We start from the raw sequence: 19,691 nt of genomic DNA on the forward strand, positions 1-19,691 counted from the left end.
AGATATTTAGATAAGTAGTCTATTTAGTCTGGGCAGTGTTTAGTCTGTTCAAGGCACTTAGACTCAAGCCTGACTATCAGTCCTCAATTGATGATACTTAAGTTAGAACTTGATTTAAAACATAGTTTGCTAGACGATATTGTGGGGTTTTTTTCCCCTCAAATCTTAAAATTTTTATTATGATAACAGATTCTCCACCAGCTACTGTTTACTTTTCAACTTTTTTGCCTAATTCCTTCTTTTTTTCTTTTAAAATTTATTGTAAAGGTGATAAACAGGGGAGTTAGGAGTTATGTAAGTAAGGTAATGAGTATATTATATTGTGAACAGTTACCCCGAGGATATTGTTTTTCTTTTTAATGTTTTTTATTGTGAAAATACTGTACGGAGGGGTAACAATTACATGAGCAAGATAATGAGTACATTTCTTATCAAGCACTGTTGCCTCCTCCTTTTGCTTTTCCCCTACTATCCCTTCCCTCCCATCTCTACAACTACACTCCCCCCTCACCACCCCCCCCCACCGCCCCGCGCCCCACTCCTACCTAAATTGTAAAGTTCGTTTTTCAACATAGCAATGGGTCAACCTGTATCCCTATTTAAACAATTTGTTTTTTCCCTTCCCCTCCGCAAATTATACCAACGTTAAATACAGTGAAAACAGGTTATACCATGGGGGAGGATCCTGAGGATATTGTTAAGTGTAGAATTGGTTCAACTGCTCAGGAAATGAAACATGTTTATATCTTGATTTATTAGCTTTTTCTAGTAGATTTTTCTAAAGTTTCTATATTAGCAGATAGCTTTTGTGAGCATATTGGAAAAGGTGATAGACTTAATTAATGGGAAACTGCTAAACTTTATAAAGGTCCTGTTTTCTTAGTCCTGTCTTTGAACATCACAAGTTCTCCCCTCCCCTCCCCCGGTATTAATATTGAATGAGGTCCATGGGAGTGATCCACTGAGTTACACTACCAGCCCAGGAAGTTTTGTGTGCTATTCTTTTTTTTGTTGTTATTTTTTTTAATTTCATTTTTTCCATAAATGCCAGTGAGAATGTTGGATCATTTGGCACTTCTACTTTTATTTATTTATTTTTTTGATGGTTGTGGGGCTTGAACTCTAGGCTTGGATGCTACCTCTCAGCTCTTCAGCTCAAGGCTAGTGCTCTACCACTTGAGCTACAGCGCCACTTCCAGCCTTTTCTGATTATGTGGTGCTGAGGAATCGAACCCAGGGCCTCATGCATGCTGAGGCAGGCACTCTACCTCTGAGCCCCCTCATTTTTTCTTTATGGAGGTTGTTTATAATTAAGAACATCATTTCCTAACTGGAGCTTGTAAATGTTTAAAGTTTGATATTTCCCGGATTTACAGTTTAGAACCTGTAAGCTATATGAGTTCATCTTTGAATTTGGAGTAAGGTTTGGTTGTTTTACGTATGATTGGCTAATATTTTCAATACCACTTCCTTTTTCTATTTTTGTGTAAATTGAGTGATCTTGTAAATAGAGGCTTATTTCTTTAATCTATCACTTAAATAATTTCTTAACTGATATAAAAAACAGTTTTTACAGATTAACGTAATGTGATGTTTTGGTGTGTGCACATACTTTATAATGTTTAAATCATGTTCAGTATAGCTACTCAAACATTGTTTCTTTAGTGAAAACTTTCAGTGTACTTGTATTTATTGTGGGGCTACAGTTTGAAGATAAGGCTTGTATTTGCTAGGCAGGCACTTTGCCACTTGATCCACAACCCCAGTGTTCTTTTTTGTTGTGCTTTTTGGGTAGCATTTCACATTTTTCTCCGCCTAGGTCCAAAGCTCAGACTGATCCTCCTAGCTATGTCTCCGGTAGCTTTGATGACAGCATGATCTACCACACTCAGATTGTTGGTTGAGATGGTGTGTCAACTATTTGCCTGGGTTGGCCTGCTGTTATTGCCCATCATCCATTCCCCACTACCCTACCCTTCTAGTACAGCTTACTTGCTGTTGATGCTTTTGAGTTTTTTGTGTTCTGTTAAATGTATAGTTTGTTTAATATTTTATTCCATCTTATAGATTGTCTCAGTTCCTTCTTTATCTTTTAACTTATTTTGTTATGCAAAAACTTTGAAATTTAACCTAGTTTTGTCTAGTTTTGCTTTTATTTCCTATGTTTTTATGGTCTTTTCCAAAAAGACCTTGCCTATTACAGTGTCCTGAATTACGGCCCATGTATTTTCTTCTGAAAGTTCCATCACGTAGGTCTTACCTTTAAGTCTTGAATTCATTGTGACTTGATTTTTATTTCTATTATTCTATATGTGGACGTCTGATTTTTCCTAGCACCATTTAAGACAACTCGTTTTTTTTTCAGTGTGTGTTCTTAATACTTGTTTAACCTCAGTTGGCCATAGATGTGGGTTCCATCAGCCCATCTGTTTCTAGGCCATCATTTATCCATTTCTCTACTCCCCATATGTATTTTAGAATTGACATGTTGATTCCTGCAAAATCTCTTCCAGGATTTTGATTGGGACTTGTTTGAGTTCCAAAGTAGGGATAGTTGACTTTGTGAAAGCAGGATATCTTCTAATTTGTGAACATGGGACGTTCTCCATATTCCAGATCTTTTTGAATTGTTTTAGCTTTGATTAAGAGTTTTTAGTGGAAAATCTTGATACTTTACTATGATTATACGTAAACTTTGGAGGATTTTGACATGACTTTAGGTGATATTTTAAAGTCTAAATTTGCCCTCTTTTTTTTGTTTTTTGGTCGTGGGGCTTGAACTCTGGGCCTGGGCACTGTCCCTCAGCTCTTCAGCTCAAGGCGAGCGCTCTGCCACTTGAGCCACAGCGCCACTTCCGGTTTTCTAGTGGTTTATTGGAAATAAGAGTTTCATGGACTTTCCTGCCCCGGCTGGCTTTGAACCGCCATCCTCAAATCTCAGCCTCCTGATTACAGGTGTGAGCCACCGGCGCCCAGCATAAATTTGCACTCTTTTAGAAATAAATGTTTTGCATGTTTTAGGAAATACCTGGATTTTTCTGACCAGCTATTGGTGACATGTGTCTGTTATTCCAGCTGGATCAGGAAATATAAATAGCAAGATGATAGTGTAGGCCTTCTTGGGCAAAAAGCAAGATTCTGTGTCAAAAAACAGCAAGAAGGACTGGAGGCCTGGGTAAGGTGGTAGAAGGCCTGCCCAGTCAAATGTAAAGCCCGAATCGTACAAAAACAGAATCCAAACAAGTACCACTCCCATGATTTTTATTGATCATGTATCCTACAATGTTGTAAAGTCACTTGTTAGCTTCTTAACAGTTTGAGATAGTATGTTCTCACTTACCTTGAGTTTTAAGCACTATTTATTGTATAAGACTGTGTTCAGCTTTTTGTGGTTGTGGTTGGACTTTGTACTTACCCACGACCTTTCATGGTTATCATCCTTCTCCTTCTCTCCTAGATTGCCCCACTGGTCCAGACATCATTCCAATCGTAGCTGGTGTGGTTGCTGGAATTGTGCTGATTGGCCTTGCCTTACTGCTGATTTGGAAGCTTTTAATGATAATTCATGACAGACGGGAATTTGCTAAATTTGAAAAGGAGAAAATGAATGCTAAATGGGACACGGTAAGTTGCAAAGCAACTAAAAATTAAGGTGACTTAAAAAGTAAATGTGCCTCTTATTGCTAAGACTATTTATTAAAGCCCTCTTTAAATAACTCATTCCCTAATGAATTTGAATTGGAACATTTTTAATAGATTTAAACTAAATCTGCTGATCTACTCTTTTAATAAAGTGGAGTGGAATCTCAACTCTCATTACCAGTAGCAAACAAATCAGTGAGTCCCCCACCCTCCACCCCTGAACCTAAAGAAGAAAGTACCATATTTAAAAGCTACATAAAACTGGGTGCCAGTGACTCTCACTTACAATCCTTGCTACTCAGGACGCTCAGATCTGGAGCATCATGATGAGAAATCAGCCCAGCCACAGAATCTGTTAAATTCCATTTCCAGAATAATCAGCAGAAAACAAGTCAGGTCAAGGGTTGCTTGGGCAGGAGGGAGCAAAGGATTGAACAGAGAAGAGGACACCACAATTTTCTTGACATGATCTCTGTCTGTATGCATTTGAAACTCAAGGAACTCTGAACTTACGGTATAATTTATTCTGTGTAAATTAAATCTTATTAAACATTGCTGTTTGAAAGCAGTTTACAAAATTTGACTGGAAAGTTTGTGCTAGCATTTAGTAGATTCTGGTATGGATTCAAAGTTGGGCATATGGCCCTCCTGTATTCATCTTTTGATACAAGAAGGCATGGAGAATCCTCAGTCTCTTTTATCATAGGTGCTAAACACTGAACATCCAGTATCATATGTAATTTATTGTATCATTAGGTCTAGACTGTAAAGATAGGTCATTACTATTTCTCAAGTATTTGCATTTCAGGAATTGTAGAAATAATAAAAAGTTCTGTTTTTAGTGTTTAAACACTTAATTTTCTTTCTGATGAAATCATTAGAAACTATTTCTTTTACTTTAGCAAGAAAACCCGATTTACAAGAGTCCTATAAATAATTTCAAGAATCCAAACTATGGACGTAAAGCTGGTCTCTAAGTTGCCGTTCGTATTTCTTTTCCCTTTGTGTCTTTGCATGTTAACCTTTTTATCTTTTCCTTACTGCACTGTGTGTCTCTCTTACCACTGTTGCTACTTTTTAAAAAGCTGTCTGGATTATAGCTATCTTGTGGCTTTTCTTACTGCTTGTTGACTTGGTGCTTAGAAAGATTTCGAATAATTGAGAAGAGGTAGAAGCAGCAGCTTTGTTTTAGTGCTTTGTAATCAGACAGGCCTAGGGTAATATTCCACTTAGTAATATTCCACTTACCTCCTGAGGTTCAGTTTCTACACCTGTGTCAGGATTGGGTTGGGTGGCTATAATATTCCCAACAGTATTAGGTAATCTTATCTTTATATCACAAATGATTTGTTACGCTTTATGGTTGAGTACTAAAAATTAGATTTGAAATTATAAAAATGGAACATACTGTAATCTCTGCATAGTTTATAACTACAATATCATTGTTACTAGTTCTGGAAAGACTTTGAGTTTTTGTTTTTTTTTTAAAATTCTCAATCGTAACTTAAAATTCAGCTGCTGAGGAGTGGAGATAAAGGGATCCCATTTCAACACCAGTTTGGGCAAAGTAGCATGAGAAACTATCCCCCCAAAAATGAACTAAAGATGGATTAGGAGCTCGCCTCATAGCACCAGGCCTTGAGTTCAGTGATGTTCCTCTACACACTTGGGAGCTGTGGGGCACGCATGCACGTGTGTGTGTGTGTGTGTGTGTGTGTGTGTGTGTGTGTGTGTGTGTGTGTGTTCAATTGAATGATTCTGGTTTTCAAATCTAAGATGGGAATTTTTTTTTTTTTTTTTTGGGGTCCGGTTGTGGGGCCTGAACTCTGGGCCTAGGCGCTGTCCCTCAGCTTTTCAGCTCAAGGCTAGCACTCTACCACTTGAGCCACAGCGCCACTTCCGGCTTTTTTCTTTTTGCTTATGTGGTGCTAGGGAATCGAACCCAGGGCCTCAGGCATGCAAGGCAAGTGCTCTACCACTGAGCCACCTTCCCAGCCCCTAAGATGGGAATTTTTTACAAAATAACTTTGTCAGTACAGGAATTTTAACTTAGGGCATTATGTTTGATAGGCTTACAAATCAGTTGAACAATGATTCCAGTGGTATATTTTGCTGGTTAATTTTGGGAATGGAGTCTTAGCAAACTTTCTTTTCTGCTTGGTCTGACTTTGAGCTTCTAGAGCTTAGTCTCATAAGTAGCAAGGATTCTAGGTATGAGTCACTGGTGCTTGGTTAACACAAAGACTTGAAAGAGAAACAAAGCACAGTCTTCGCTGAAAGTTCCATTGTTTTTCCTAGGTAGGATGGTGCACTCCTGTTATCCTAGTACTTAGGAGTCTAGAAGGAAGGATCCCAAGTTCTAGGATAGCTTGGGAGGGGGCCTAGTGATTCATTATCTCAAAAAAAAAAAAATGAATTCCACAGTTGCATCCTGTTTTCCAAGCTTAAATGGATGATTTTTTGTTTCCCTTCTATAGCTAGTGGACCATCATTTCAAACTGCTTTACTAATGAAATTTTGTGAAAAGCTTTCTAAAACTCATTAAAAAAATTTTACTTAGAACGAAATTCTCCAAACTAGTGACAGAACCCTGCTTTTGTTCTCCAGCTGATTTCATTGTGATAGGCCCATGGAGAATTCAGCTTTCCTCATCACCACCATACTTTGTAGAACATGAAGGTATTGGTAGTGTAGTTTATGGTAATACTAGCTAATACTGCTGGGTGCTGGTAGCTCATGCCTGTCATTCTTTCTACCTGCTCAGGAGGCTGAGATCTAAGGATCACAATTCAAATCTAGCCTGGACAGGAAAGTCCATGGGACTCTTAAATCTCCAATTAAATCACAGAAAAAGGTAGAAGTGGACCTGTAGCCCAATTGGTAGAGCACTTAACCTTGAGCAAAAAAGAGCTCAAAGACAGTGCCCAGGTCCAGAGTTCCAGCCCCAACACTGGCAAAAAAGAAATAAAAAACTGATAACTAATACTCGATGTTCTTAATGAAAATAGGAGCTACTTTTATTCCTGCCTCCCACGTAGAAAACAAGCACAGATGGATTAGCTAACTGGACTAAGTTCACATAACTGGGCAGTGGGAGAAGTAAAATTCAGATCCAGGCAGTTGGACTCCAGGGTCCACGCTCCTAGGCTTTGCCGTATAAGTTCGGAGTCTCATACTTAGAAGCTGCCATTTTCTGGTTGGGGAAAGGTAGGTCATCACTCACTGTATTATATAGAGTTCTGGCAGTTTGTTGTAACTCAGGGAAACAGTACTTCTGTGCCAGAAGGCATGAGGAATCATTTTATTACACTTTTATTACATGGAACTCGACACTGCAGCTACACTTATTTATTTACTGTTGGAGCTCAGCAGTAGAGCTGATGAAGTAGAAGGATGAGGGAGGCTCTGGGTTTGATACTCAGCACTGAAAAACAATCAAAAATCAAGAAAGGGAGGCGTGAGTGGAGGGTCAAAGAAAGGAGGGACGGAGGGAAAAAAGGAAGGAAGGAAGGAAGGATCAAATAAAAGCCAAAACACGGCTTCATATTTTACAGGATAAAGGAATGACCAATAATACAAGGAATCCTAATTTGCCATATCTTATTTTTATTATTAAGCAATCATAAAACTTTACCAAGTTAAATTAAGACTAATCTATCTGATACTTTGTAGAAAGTCATATTTAAGAGATACATTGGTTACTGGGATTTTTTTTTCTTTATCAGAAGCAGTTAAATGCTAACAAGTCATAAGGTATTTCTCACAAGACCCTTCCTGTATGTTAAGGATAGTTTGCAGGAAATCATTAAATAATTATTATTCATGCGTGGTAGTCATATCATTCACTTAGATTTTGGCTGAAGTGTTTCTTTTTCATCTAGAATAAGCATTTCCTGTAACTCAAGTGGCAGATGTTTGGTAAAAATTTTGTTATGTGTTATTGTGTAACAAAATTTCATGCAAGTTCATGGCTACACATTATCTCAGGTTATCTTTTCTCAAAACCATTAAGTAGAAATTAAGAATTTGTAAAACTGGATGCTGGTGTTTATACCTGTAATCTAGAGCCATTCTCAAGGCTGTGATCTGAAAGATCATAGTTTAAGGTATCCTGGACAGAAAAGTTCACTAGACTTCATCACCTAAAATTACTAGCTAAACGCAGGGTTGGAGATGTGGATCAAATTGTAGAGTGCCAGCGTGAGAGACTGAGTTCAAACTCCAGTATCACCCCTTTCCCCCCCCAAAAAAGAAGAGTACATCCTGGCTTATAAAACACTTTTCTAATGTAGAACAAAGTTTTCCAGTCATTAATAGACACTTCATTCTCATTAATAGGCACTGTAGTTATTTTAGCATGTGAGACTCATGTAGACACATTAGAAAAATTAGTCCTTTATCTCTTGCTGTTACATAAACTTAAATGCAGATCTTAAATCTCACAGTTTGCATTGTGAACAGAAGGTAAGAGAGTAGAAATGGTTTAAAGTCACCACTGTCAAGAATGTTTTTTTGAGTAGAGGTCCTTATCAGAGAATACAACCCTGCCTTCTAGATTTGAATACTTTTTTTTTTTTTGGTGGGGTGGGATTGCATTCTGAATGATGGAAACTAATCTAAATTATGTTAGTTTACCTCCATTTAAGCTGCTGCCTAATATAGACAGTGTAATTTTACCTCTAACCTTGCATGTTAAACTTTTGTTTGGATGGTCTTTGAAATAATAAACATAAGTTTTTGTGTATGACAAACCAAAGTTCTCCAAAGGTAAGTTCTTGCATATAAAATCATATTTTGTACTCATGCTGGGTTCTTCTTTATATTTGCTTTTTTGGGGGGTCATTTCCTTAAAATTCTTAAAGCTCAAAATAAGGATACAGCCGGGCACCAATTAGCTTATGTCTGTAATCCTAGCTACTCAGGAGGCTGAGATTTGAAGATTATGGTTTGAAGCCAGCCCAGGCAGCAAAGTCGGTTGGATTCTTACTTCCATTTAACCAGCCAAAAGCCAGAAGCAGAGCTGTGGTTCAAGTGGAGGAGCTCCAACCTTGAATGAAAAAGCTAAGGGATAGTGCTTGGGCCCTTTCTTCAAGTCCTAGTACCAACTAGAGAAGAGGAAGGCTGGGAAGATGCCAAAAATAATTCCATTTATCCAATGCATTTTTGAAAGAAGCTTAATTAAGTGGTACTTTATGGATCCCACCATTTGAAAGAATAGCAAGCAGTACTAGCTTCAGGTGGATATAGAAGGGTGGAAATAATGAGTCTGTTGTATGTGCACTCTTTAACTTTCTAAGCAGTTGTTAGGATCCGGTTTGTTGACTTATTTTAAAAAGTATAGCAAGTATTAGCTTCAGGTAAAATTAGAGCTTACAATAACGTTCTGATGACTTTGTCATCTAGATGATAGATTATTTGTCTGAGGGTTTCTGATTTCTTTATGTTCAGAAACAACTAGTTAGTTGTAATTTGAGGAGTGAAGGACTGGAGGCTAGGGCAAGGGGATAATCTTGGTCTAAGTTGTGTTCACACAGCTGCTGAGCTGAAACCCCAGTGGCTCATTTGGTGCCTTACAGGATCCAGCCTTAGCTGCTGTACAGACTTCTTTGTTGTCTTTCCATTCTAGAAACTTCAAAACATACCCCTCCCCATGTATTGCACATACTTAAAACTTGTGAACTGCATGCATTTCTCCATTGATGTGCATTCTATCAGTGTGCCATTCTTTTCCCTCATCTTGACTTTGTGTATATAACTATTTACCTTTCAATAATTTATCTGTAGTCAATTTCACTATGAAAATACACCTAATCTTATTTTTCTTTCCTATGATTAGTCCCATATTCTATTTTCCCCTTTTCATATCTGTCATTCATCAAACTTTGTTGTCTATTAGGGCAGAAGTAAGGTCTGTGTCTAAATTTATGCTTAAAGCATCACTGTCAGTGCATTTTTGGTTCTTGAAATAATCTTGTATTGATGGCTTAGAGTCACTTCTGGGCCTACAGTTCTTATTATTTAGATGTAATATGGTGCTGAACACCATTATCATCTTTGTCATTTGAGGAAGAATGGAATTTAACATTTTCAGCAATTTGGGAATTGGTGGAGGTACTCTCACTCTGGCACTTAATGGGCTAAGCGGAGCTCTGCACCAGTAACTTCCATACAAGAGCTCAAAAGCTTCATTCTCCTGAGCAGGGCCCAGGATTCTAGTTTGGTTAAGCATCTTATATGTAGATTTAGAGTATTTCTGTTAGGCAGAGTTAATGCATCTCAAACCTAGGCATGTCTGTGGTGGACAATGCCTATAAGCTCATCTACTTGGGAGGTGGTGACACAATGACATTGGTCTGAGACTCTGCTGGACAAAAAATGTGAGACCCTAATTTGAAAGAAAGAAAAAAAAAAAAGCACAGCAAGACAAAGAATGTTGGTTCAGGTGGTAGAGAGCTTTCCTAGCAAGCAAGTGGTCCTGGGTGCAGTCAGTCCCAGTGAAGCAGAATAGAATACTAGCAAACAAAAGATTGGCCTTCGAATACGTGCAAAGGATGCTCTCTGGTGGCAGCAGTGTCTTACCATCTATAGAAGACACTCTTAGAACAACCCTTCAGTGGAGAAAGGAGCCAAGAAAGAAGTCCTGTCAGATACAGGGTTAGCAGCAGATGTCCATAGCTTATCCTCTTTATATGAGCCATTATTATTAATGTCTTTTAGAAATTAATTCTTACATGACTTCATTAAATGATTGTAATGTTTAACTTTATGATGTAATAATATAGGATTTTAATAGGGTAAATGATTAAGCTTTTTTTTTTTTTTTTTTTTTAGGGTGAAAATCCTATTTACAAGAGTGCTGTGACAACTGTGGTCAATCCGAAGTACGAGGGAAAATGAGTCCTACCTGTCAGATTTCACAACACTGAATGCAAAGTAGCAATTTTCGTAGTCACAGTAAGGTAGCTTTAGGGCACTGTTGCCATGGTTTTATTCATATGCAGGTTTTGAAAATGTATAATATGTATAATTTTATTTTTTTTTTAATTTTGAAAATGATGTGTTAAAATCCATGCCAGGGACTGACAAAGACTTGAGACAGGATTGTTATCCTTGTCAGCTAAGGTCACAGTGTGCCTTTTTGACCTCTTCTTCCTGGATGGTGAAATCCAACTACCATTGGATTACTGACATTTCTAGCGTGATGGAAAGGCCAAGAGTTGAAGGAGCACCATAAGTTTCCGCTAATAGAATGTTTGATTAGCCTCTCCTAATGATGCATTAAGACTGATTTTCATATTTTCAGATATGCCAGTTTTCAATTACACCAAATTGGAAGTACAAGTCCTGTTAGCTAGTGTTGGCTTGTTTTCAATCTATTCCACTAACTGCCTATTTGGACATGACTGATTGACATATCTGAAACACAGTATGTTAAGAATTTTTGGTAAAATAACTATAATAGTTGATGTACAAAAAGCCATAGGAAGAAATCAGAGTTAGGAAGGAAAAACAGATAGCTTTAAAACCTGTGTGCCATTTTAAGAGTTACTTAATCTTGGTAACTTTTATGCCTTCTTTTTTATAAATTCAAACCTTGGATAAAAATCCTGGGAACTTTTCTGCTCGAGTACTTGATTTAGCACTATTTACATTAAGGCCATAACTTATATAGCATTTGCTGACTGGGGACCTTTTAGATTTTTTTTATTTTTTAGTTTAATTTGGTGCTTTTAATCACCTCTCCTAATCTTCAAATGTATCTGTTTGCAATTTAGGGGTAAGCCTTTTTTTTTTTTTTTTATCAGTACTTCCTCTTTGAAGTTTTAGCTGTAATTTTGCGTTTTCATGAAGATGTGAAGTTGAACATATATGCTGCTTATCCAGCAGCAATCACCTAGGCAAGTCTTACCTTCAGCTGTGCTGCAGCAGACTGCCATGCTTCCCACTCACTCTGCCAGTTGCTGGTCTGTTTCTTATTGTTCATGTTCTCGTTTTAAGTGCCTTTTAATTTTAACTCACTTTTTACAACGCTATTTACTGAAGTTATTTATTAAATAAAATGGCTAAAATACTTTAATTGGATGTTGGATGTTTTGACTCTTTAGTGCATTTCACAGACTATGGACATTCAAAGGCATATGAGTTAAAGAAGTTGATAAAAGCTGGGGCCCTGGTGGCTCACATCTGAAATCCTAGCTACTCATGCTGAGATCTGAGAAAACAGTTTTCCTAACTGTAGAAATCCATTTGTTGGAAGCTGAAAGAACTGAATTAATTCCTTAATGCTGTCTGTCATAATATTGACTTGTGAATGTATTGAGAAGTGAAACAGAGATAAGTATCTTTATAATACCCACAGAGGTTCTTTGAAGACACATGGAACCAACAGAACAACTGAACAATTCCTTGGCCTCTTACAATTTTTTCTGTTCTTTGACTGTTACTACAGATTCCCTTGATAAAGATGTTTCCGTAAGACCTTGACCCCAAGACAGTTCACAATACTATTTAAAAGCTCACTAGTAGATATTATAACAGAATAATTGACATTTCCCCCCTCTGTTGTCTAGTTGTTGAGAGGTAATTTTCAGTAGAGGCCATTTGCCAGAAGCTCAAAGCTAGGTCTTTGAAGATTTCTAACCTAGTACTCTCAAAGATATTCAGAAGAGTACCTAAGACTCTTTCATTCTATAGATATATTTTGTTGGCTCTTTAGAATTTTTTATTTCCAGGATTCTTCTGAGAATCCAACGATAAAAGAGGCTTCTGAGTGATTAGTGGGAACAAGTATTCAAGCTGACTTTAGATCAAGATTGAGTAGCTCATCGGTCTATTGCAGAGAAGGTGATACATTTAAACTAGAACCTTGGGAGTACAAAAACATTAGAAGGAAAGTTGAGACAAATGACTCAGTTCTATTTGGTTAAAGGTTCATATATTTCACACATATACACACAAACATACACAAAAAGAAACTGATACATTGGACTTGATCAAAATTGAGAAAGTTTATATGCCAGGCTCTTCTCAAGACAGTGACAAGAATGGGAAAACATATTTATTTGATAAGGGATCAGTACCTAGAATGTATAAAGCAGTACAACTTAATGGAGATGAACAAGCCAGTTAAAAATGAGTAGACTATTTGAATAGACATTTCTGTAAAAAGATGGCCAACAACCACATGAAAAGGTTCACCATCATTTGTCCCCAGGAAGTACAAATTAAAATGATATTGAGATAGCACTTTGTACCCATTAGGTTGTATATCACTTTTTAAAAGGTGGGAGATAATTGTTGAAGATGCAGAGAAATTGAGGTCTTCTGCATTACTGATAGGAATGTAAAATAGTAAAGACACTCTTCCTCCAGAAGTAAACAATGACTGTAGGACTCAGCAGTTTTACTCTTGGATGTATACAAAAGATTTGAAAGCAGAGACTCAAAAATCATGTCAATATTCATTTCAGGGTCACTGGCAGTACTCCCAAAGTAAAAGTAGTCCCCTGACAAATGTATATATAAAGACAGTGGGATATCATGTGACCATTAAGAGAATGAAGTTCTTAGGCTATGTTCAACATTGAGTGACTTTGGAGATGTTATGCTAAGGTAGGTAAGCCAGACACCGAAAGACAAATATGGTATTACTACGTACATGAAATACCTTAAAACAGTTCCTAGATGCAAAGCCATCTAGGATATTGGAGAGATAGAAGGGAGGGATTGTGCTAATGGCCGGAGTTCTGTTTGGGATGATTTTCTGTTTAGAAATGGTGGTGGCACTTAAAAATGATAGCAGCAAAAAACAAAACCAGAAAATATATAAAGACTACCCACATAGTGGGGAAAACATTTGCAAATCATTCACCCAGTCAAGGTCAAGGTCTTTTTATCCAGAATACATAAAGAACACTTCAAAATAAGTGAAGAAGATTACAAATTAAATTGGACAAATGATTTGAGGACCCTTCACTCAAGGTAGTAGATGGACAAAAAGCCACATGGGAATGTAAAATCTGATCAAATTTTAGAATGGCTAAAATTTTAAGTGGCTAAAAATACTACATGTTGGTGGATGTGGCACAACTGGAGGTCTGATATAGTTAAGTGAGAATGAAAAGTTGACAACACAAGACTGAGCCGTTCTTTTTGGCGTCTTCTGAAGAGATAAAGATTAGTGTGCTGCACTGAAAGTATTATTACACTAGTGTAAATAGCCATTATCTGGGAATTGTTAACTATGCCTTAGGATGCTCAGGTGTCCCATAGGAATAAGGACATCAACTCACAGGAACTCTGCAAGGCAACGTTTACTTCTGCAGACGTGTGTACCATCACCTAAAATCTGCTAAGTAAGCACACAGACGGGCAGGCTAGTTCCCTGTATTCCTAACCAGTGAAACACTTGCTCCTCTGCTGGGAAAAAAACAAAGCTAATCTCATATAGAATACTAGCACAAAGAAACTGAGGTGATAGATGTCTTCCATATGTTGATTTAGTTAGTTTTTACATAGTACATGTTTGCCAAAACTTAATTGAGGTGTTTAACACATTGTATTGACTATAAACATCAAAAAGTCAGCGAAGTGCACCCTCCCAGGCCCAAGCTTTGCTCTCAATGACTGTACCCCTTGCTTCAGGTGAGGCCCTTCCCACCTCCTGCCTCATCACTGTATGAGTTCTCTTGAAAGACACACTGGAGCCGTTTTCCTCTTCCCTTTGTGGGAACTTGTTCTTATCAGTTTTGCTGGCAGTAAACTCTGCTTGTCCACGTGGTTTTCTGGGGTAGTTTCCTTTCATTGGTGCACGTGACTCAGGTTTCCTGGTGGATTTGCTCCTCCCAGTTTGGTTGGAGGGCTGCCCAGCTGCCCCGAAACCTAGCCTGCAGTCCTGTGCTGACCCAGAAGACTGCTGAGTTGGCTTCCTTCTAACGGAACGCCACCTATCCACCCAACACCGGTTAATTTGTTTTCACTCCCAGGGTAAGTGATTACTTAAGCCGGAGGTTCGGGTTTCCATTAGGGCAGGCCACTGGGCCACACAGAGGACAAAATCTTGGCAAGCCAGGTTCCGAATATCACTTCAGGGGGCTGCGAAGGCCTCAGGGACTCAGACTTTTCTTTCCCACCCTCTGAAGTGGACCTAGTTGGTATGGGACACTTACAGTTCTTCTGATGCAAAGCATCAGCATCATGTGCCACCCCTCCAGCCCATTCACATCTTCCTGAGGGACCCCTGACACTTCCCTTCACAGCCCCAGTATCCTCTCCCTCACTGCAGTCTTCTGACACTGCAACTGATTGTTCAAAACTTAAGAAAAGGGCTGTTACATCCCACTAATTCTCCCTATAATACCCCCATCTTAGTGGTAACTAGGCCTAATGGCTTGTTTCGCCTTGTGCAGGACCTTCGCCTTGTAAATGTGGCTGTTATTCCCTTGTACCCCATCGTGCCCAACCCTTCTAGGATGCTTTCCACAATCCCTGCAACGGTTGCCTTTTACTTAGTGTTGGACTTAAAAGATGCCTTTTTTTTTTAATTTTTTAAACTATCCCTTTGTTTCTCTCTTCCCAGGATTTGTCTTTATGTGGACTGATCCAATTACCCACACCTCAACTCAGCTTACCTGGACTGTGTTGTCAAAGGGGTTCTGGGATAGTCCCCAAGGTTTAGCAAGGGACTTAAGAGACCTAAATTTAGAACCATTCATCATCCAATACATGGATGATATTCTCCAATGTAGTCCCACCAAACTATTGTGTTAAAACCATACAGTAACATTTCTAAACTTTCTGGTCTCCCAGGGATACTGAGTCTCATCAGTAAAATACAGGCCATCCAGCAGTCTGTGACTTATTTTAGAGTTAAGCCTACTCCCAAGCACAGGGCTATTACTACCCCCAGGAAATAGCTGATTACTAATTACCCTACCCTCTCCACTAAATCTGAGCTTCTCTCCTTCTTGGGCCTCGCCAGCTATCTTATGTCCTGGATCTCCAACTACTCCCTCCTAACTCGTCCCTTATATGAAGCAGCTAGAGGGTCACCCGAGGAACCCCTTTTATCCCCCTCTTCTCTTATTTCTCCCTTTAGGAGGCTTCCACAGGCCTTATTACAGGCCTCTGCCTTCAGGCTGCCAGATCTTTGATGCCCATTCTCCCTGTAACTGAAAATCAAGGTTTTGCATTGGGAGTTTTAGGTCAACAGATCAGATCTTCATTTGCGCTGGTTGCTTACTTGTCAAAATGGCTAGACCCCACCATTAGGGGCTCGGCTCCTTGTCTTAATACAGGAGTCAAAGAAGCTAACCTTTGGCGCATCCCTTACCATCCTTTCCCATCATCACCTCTGAGTTATTAACTAACAAGGGGCTCTTCTCTCTGTTTACTGCTGTGAGTCAGTCACTGATGTTTCCTTTCCTCTGCTCCATTCTGTAGAAATACACCCCAGTCTTATAAAGGAGATTTCAAAGTTTTTTTCTGAATGTATAGACATTTCCTGGGTCCCTTTCTTTGTCTCTGATAGACCATTTTCCATTGAAGACATTTTCCTATATAAGCTTTATAGCTGGTTCCTTTTAGAGCAAAGCATTATAAGAAAGTTTTATTGTGTTTATGGCAGGTTTCAGAAAAAAAAGATTGGACCCAGTCTTCTTCCAGTCATCGGAACCACAGGACCCTGCTCTGGACAAGTAACATCTTCATAACAGTCACGATCTTGGTTTACTTCTTGTACAGTACCTGGTCTCCCCTATTGACTACTTTGTCCCCTCTCAGCAGGAAGTAGTTTTAGAAGAAGCTACCTCTGCCCATATGCCCTGCCCCTACTGTACATATTAAACAACAAGTGGGGGAAGGCGAGTCAGCAAAACACTCCCTCCCAGACCAAAGCTCAGCCCTCCATGACTGTACAGGAGGGGCAGGTGAGGCACCTCCCACCTCCTGCCTTATCACTGTATAGGGTTCTCTTGAAAGACATTTTCTTCTTCCCCTTGTGAGAACTTGGCCTTGTCAGCTCTTCTGGCAATAAACCTCTTTGCTCTATGTGACTTTGTCTGTGTGGTCTTCTGGGTTAATTTCCTTTCAGTTGGCCTTATGTCTGACCCCTCATCACATTTTGGCTGGTCATAGGTCTGGAGCTCAGGGCCTAGCCACTGTCCCTGAGCCTCTGTGCTCAAGCTGGTACTTTACAACTTGAGCCACAGCACCATTTCTACCCCTTTCTGAGTAGTTTATTTCTAGAGTCTCACAGACTTTCCAGGCTGGCTTTGAACCGTGATCCTCAGATCTCAGCCTCCTGAGTAGCTAGGATTACAGGTGTGAGCCACTGGCACCCAGCTTCCTTTCTCATCACTTTTGAACTTACTTGAAGTCCCTGACACCCTATCATAATTGTTTTCTAAAGTTGTATCTCTGTGTTAATTCCAATGAAAAAATTTTGTTTGCTTAGCAGCATTTAATATATTTGGTAACCTTGAAATACTTCCTTGGCTTGAGTACATATGTTCCTGGTTTCCTTTCACCCTACATAGTGATTTTCTCAAATCTAAGGCCATATCATCCCCAATGCACCCAATCTTGTCTAAATCTCTTGATTTACCTTTGTACGTCTAATCTGAAGGTGGTAGACAGAGTGAGCCCTGTGTTTTGGGTTACTTCTCAGCGAATCTAACTCCCTTAACAATCTAGTCTCCAGTAACTCTTCTCTAAGCTGAAAATTCTCCAATTAATATTCCAGCTGATATCCTAATTTAAAGTCCACATTAACTCAGTGCCTGTTAGACAACAGGAAGTATAGACTCTGGTGTTAATGATGGATGGTAAGATTTAGAAAAAAAAAAAAAGCTCCTAAGTAAACATGACTTGGTGGGAGAGATGAGACACCAGGTTTCCTGTTTCAAAAGAATTTACTGTCAGCACTTCTTGGAGGAGGGAGTGCATGTGGTCACAGAACCATGTTTTCCATCTGGAGTGAAAGAATAAGAACCAACCAAATTAAGTCATTGTAAGACTGGAGTCTTTCATCATGTAAGCTAGAGAACCCAATGAACTGACACTGAAAAACTAACACTAATACTGCACATGATTAAAGAAAAGTCTTAAGTATGTTCACCAATTCTGGTCATTAAAAACTATCAAGTGTGGGGGGGCGTGGGAAGGATGGTATGGGAAGGGAAACAAAAGGAGGAGGCTACAGTGCTTGATAAGAAATGTACTCGTTATCTTTCCCATGTAATCGTAACCCCTCTGTACAGTATTTTCACAATAAAAAACAACAACAACTATGAAGTGTGTGGGGGAGAAGTGGGAGAGGTGGGGAAGAGAAGTGATAGTAAAGAAAAAACAAAGGAGGGGTAACAATGTTCAACAAGAAATGTACTCATTACCTTACTCATGTAACTGTAGCCCGTCTGTACAGCATCTTTACAATAAAATAAACTATGAAGTATGTCTTAATACTCAGAACTTTTACTTTTTCCTATTGTAGTGAAATATACTATCAAGCTAATTATAACCCGATGATTTGGTGGAATGATGTAACTTTACTGTTGAGTAAAGAAAATAACTCATTAAAAATGGAGTTGTGGGCTGGGCATTGGTAGTTCATCCCTGCAATCCTAGCTACTCAGGAGGCTGAAATCTGAGGATTGTGGCCCAAAGCCGTTTCAATCAGTGGTTATCTCCAATTAACCACCATTGTCTTTGATTTCCACCATATTAGAGCAGATTATATCTCTATCTGTCTGTCGGTCTGTCTATCTTAATAATGGAATATGAGTATTATGAGTGGCCCAGTGTATCCTCACCCTAGCTCTGTGCTCCCTTACTAAGGCTCCCCATGCTTTCTGGTCATTCCTTACAGGGCATTGGACACGGAGCCCACTGTTAGCTAATGTCCATCTGGAAACTGCAAATATGTGTATTTCTGAAAAAAGTAGGGGCCTCCTCATTGGTATATTTCATCTGGAGGATGCACAGTAGTTCCTCCAAAGTTGTGTCTTCTCAACTCTTATGGATCCCAGCTTTGGTCCAGGTGGGCATGGAATGGGAATAGACTGAGGGATAAGAAGGTTTAGACAGAATTTAGGGCTGCTTCCTTAGTAACTGCTCTGTCAGCATCCAAAAATTCCACACTACTTTAAATCCAGTCATATTTAACCCCTGCTTTCTTGCAGGCCTCAGTCTGCCTTTATAATGATCTGAATACTCATCCAGTTCCCATCAACGTTAGACATTTGAAAGGAAGGCATTGCATTATGCCCTTGAGCTAGAAATTTTTGTCAGGCCTAGTCTGACTTATGTGCATTGAGGGCCCGCCAATCCGACATTATCAGCCTGTCAGAAGCTGTTCGGGCACCTGTGCATATTCACACAGTCACAGATTTATATTTTGAGACTTGGCAACAAGTACCTGATGCTGGGCACTTACTGAACATGCGCACAGTCATCTGTTGGGAAACTGTGGAGAGGTTTGGTTGATTTACCCATGGGTACCAGGACTGTCTCTTGATTTCCACTGAGAAAGGCCCTAGGAGAAGGAAGGTGTTAACTGTGAGGGACTTGAGGAAGTGGGCTGTGGGCCCGGCCATGGCGAGCTCTAGTTCTGACTCCAAGAGCCAGCGGTTGGAGAGGAGCTGGAGAGCCACAGAGCCACCGTCGTCAGAGAAGTTGGACTTTGGGAGTGAGCCGGTTCTCCCGCCAGCAGAACGCTGCAAAGAAGTTTTGTTTGCTGCCACCCAGGGCAAGGAAGCCCAAATTCAGCAGCTCCTCCTGTCTCCAGAAATCAGTATAAACCTGAGAGACAAGTATTCCAAATCAGGAAAGGGCCTGGGAGTGTGGGGTGAGGAGAACTGGGGGAGGCCTAGAAAGGTTCACAGATTGGTGCAGAAGGAGGGGAGCGAGTCTGTGCACTGTGTGTGGGGAGGGTTGAGGGCTCACACTGTTTCTCTACGAGTGGCAACCCAAGACCAGATCTTTAACCAATCTCAAACCCCCTCATCGTCCCTCTTCTACAGTACTTCTGTCACTACTTGAAAGTGTTGGCA

At 39.5% G+C, this 19,691-nt stretch overlaps 1 protein-coding gene across 1 annotated transcript in view; it reads left to right on the forward strand.

The window, feature by feature from the left end:
* Itgb1 (integrin subunit beta 1) overlaps positions 1 to 11,716 on the forward strand; it is a 44,838-nt gene extending 33,122 nt beyond the window's left edge. The window contains exons 15-16 of the mRNA XM_042685866.1: positions 3,458 to 3,624; positions 10,474 to 11,716. Of these exons, the coding sequence (XP_042541800.1) occupies positions 3,458 to 3,624; positions 10,474 to 10,539 (233 nt within the window). The 3' untranslated portion in view covers positions 10,540 to 11,716. The remainder of the gene's footprint in view (positions 1 to 3,457; positions 3,625 to 10,473) is intronic.
* Positions 11,717 to 19,691: the final 7,975 nt, after the last annotated feature.

Source organism: Dipodomys spectabilis, unplaced genomic scaffold, assembly GCF_019054845.1.
Source record: "Dipodomys spectabilis isolate Male_0828 unplaced genomic scaffold, ASM1905484v1 ptg000096l, whole genome shotgun sequence".
NCBI lineage: Eukaryota > Metazoa > Chordata > Mammalia > Rodentia > Heteromyidae > Dipodomys > Dipodomys spectabilis.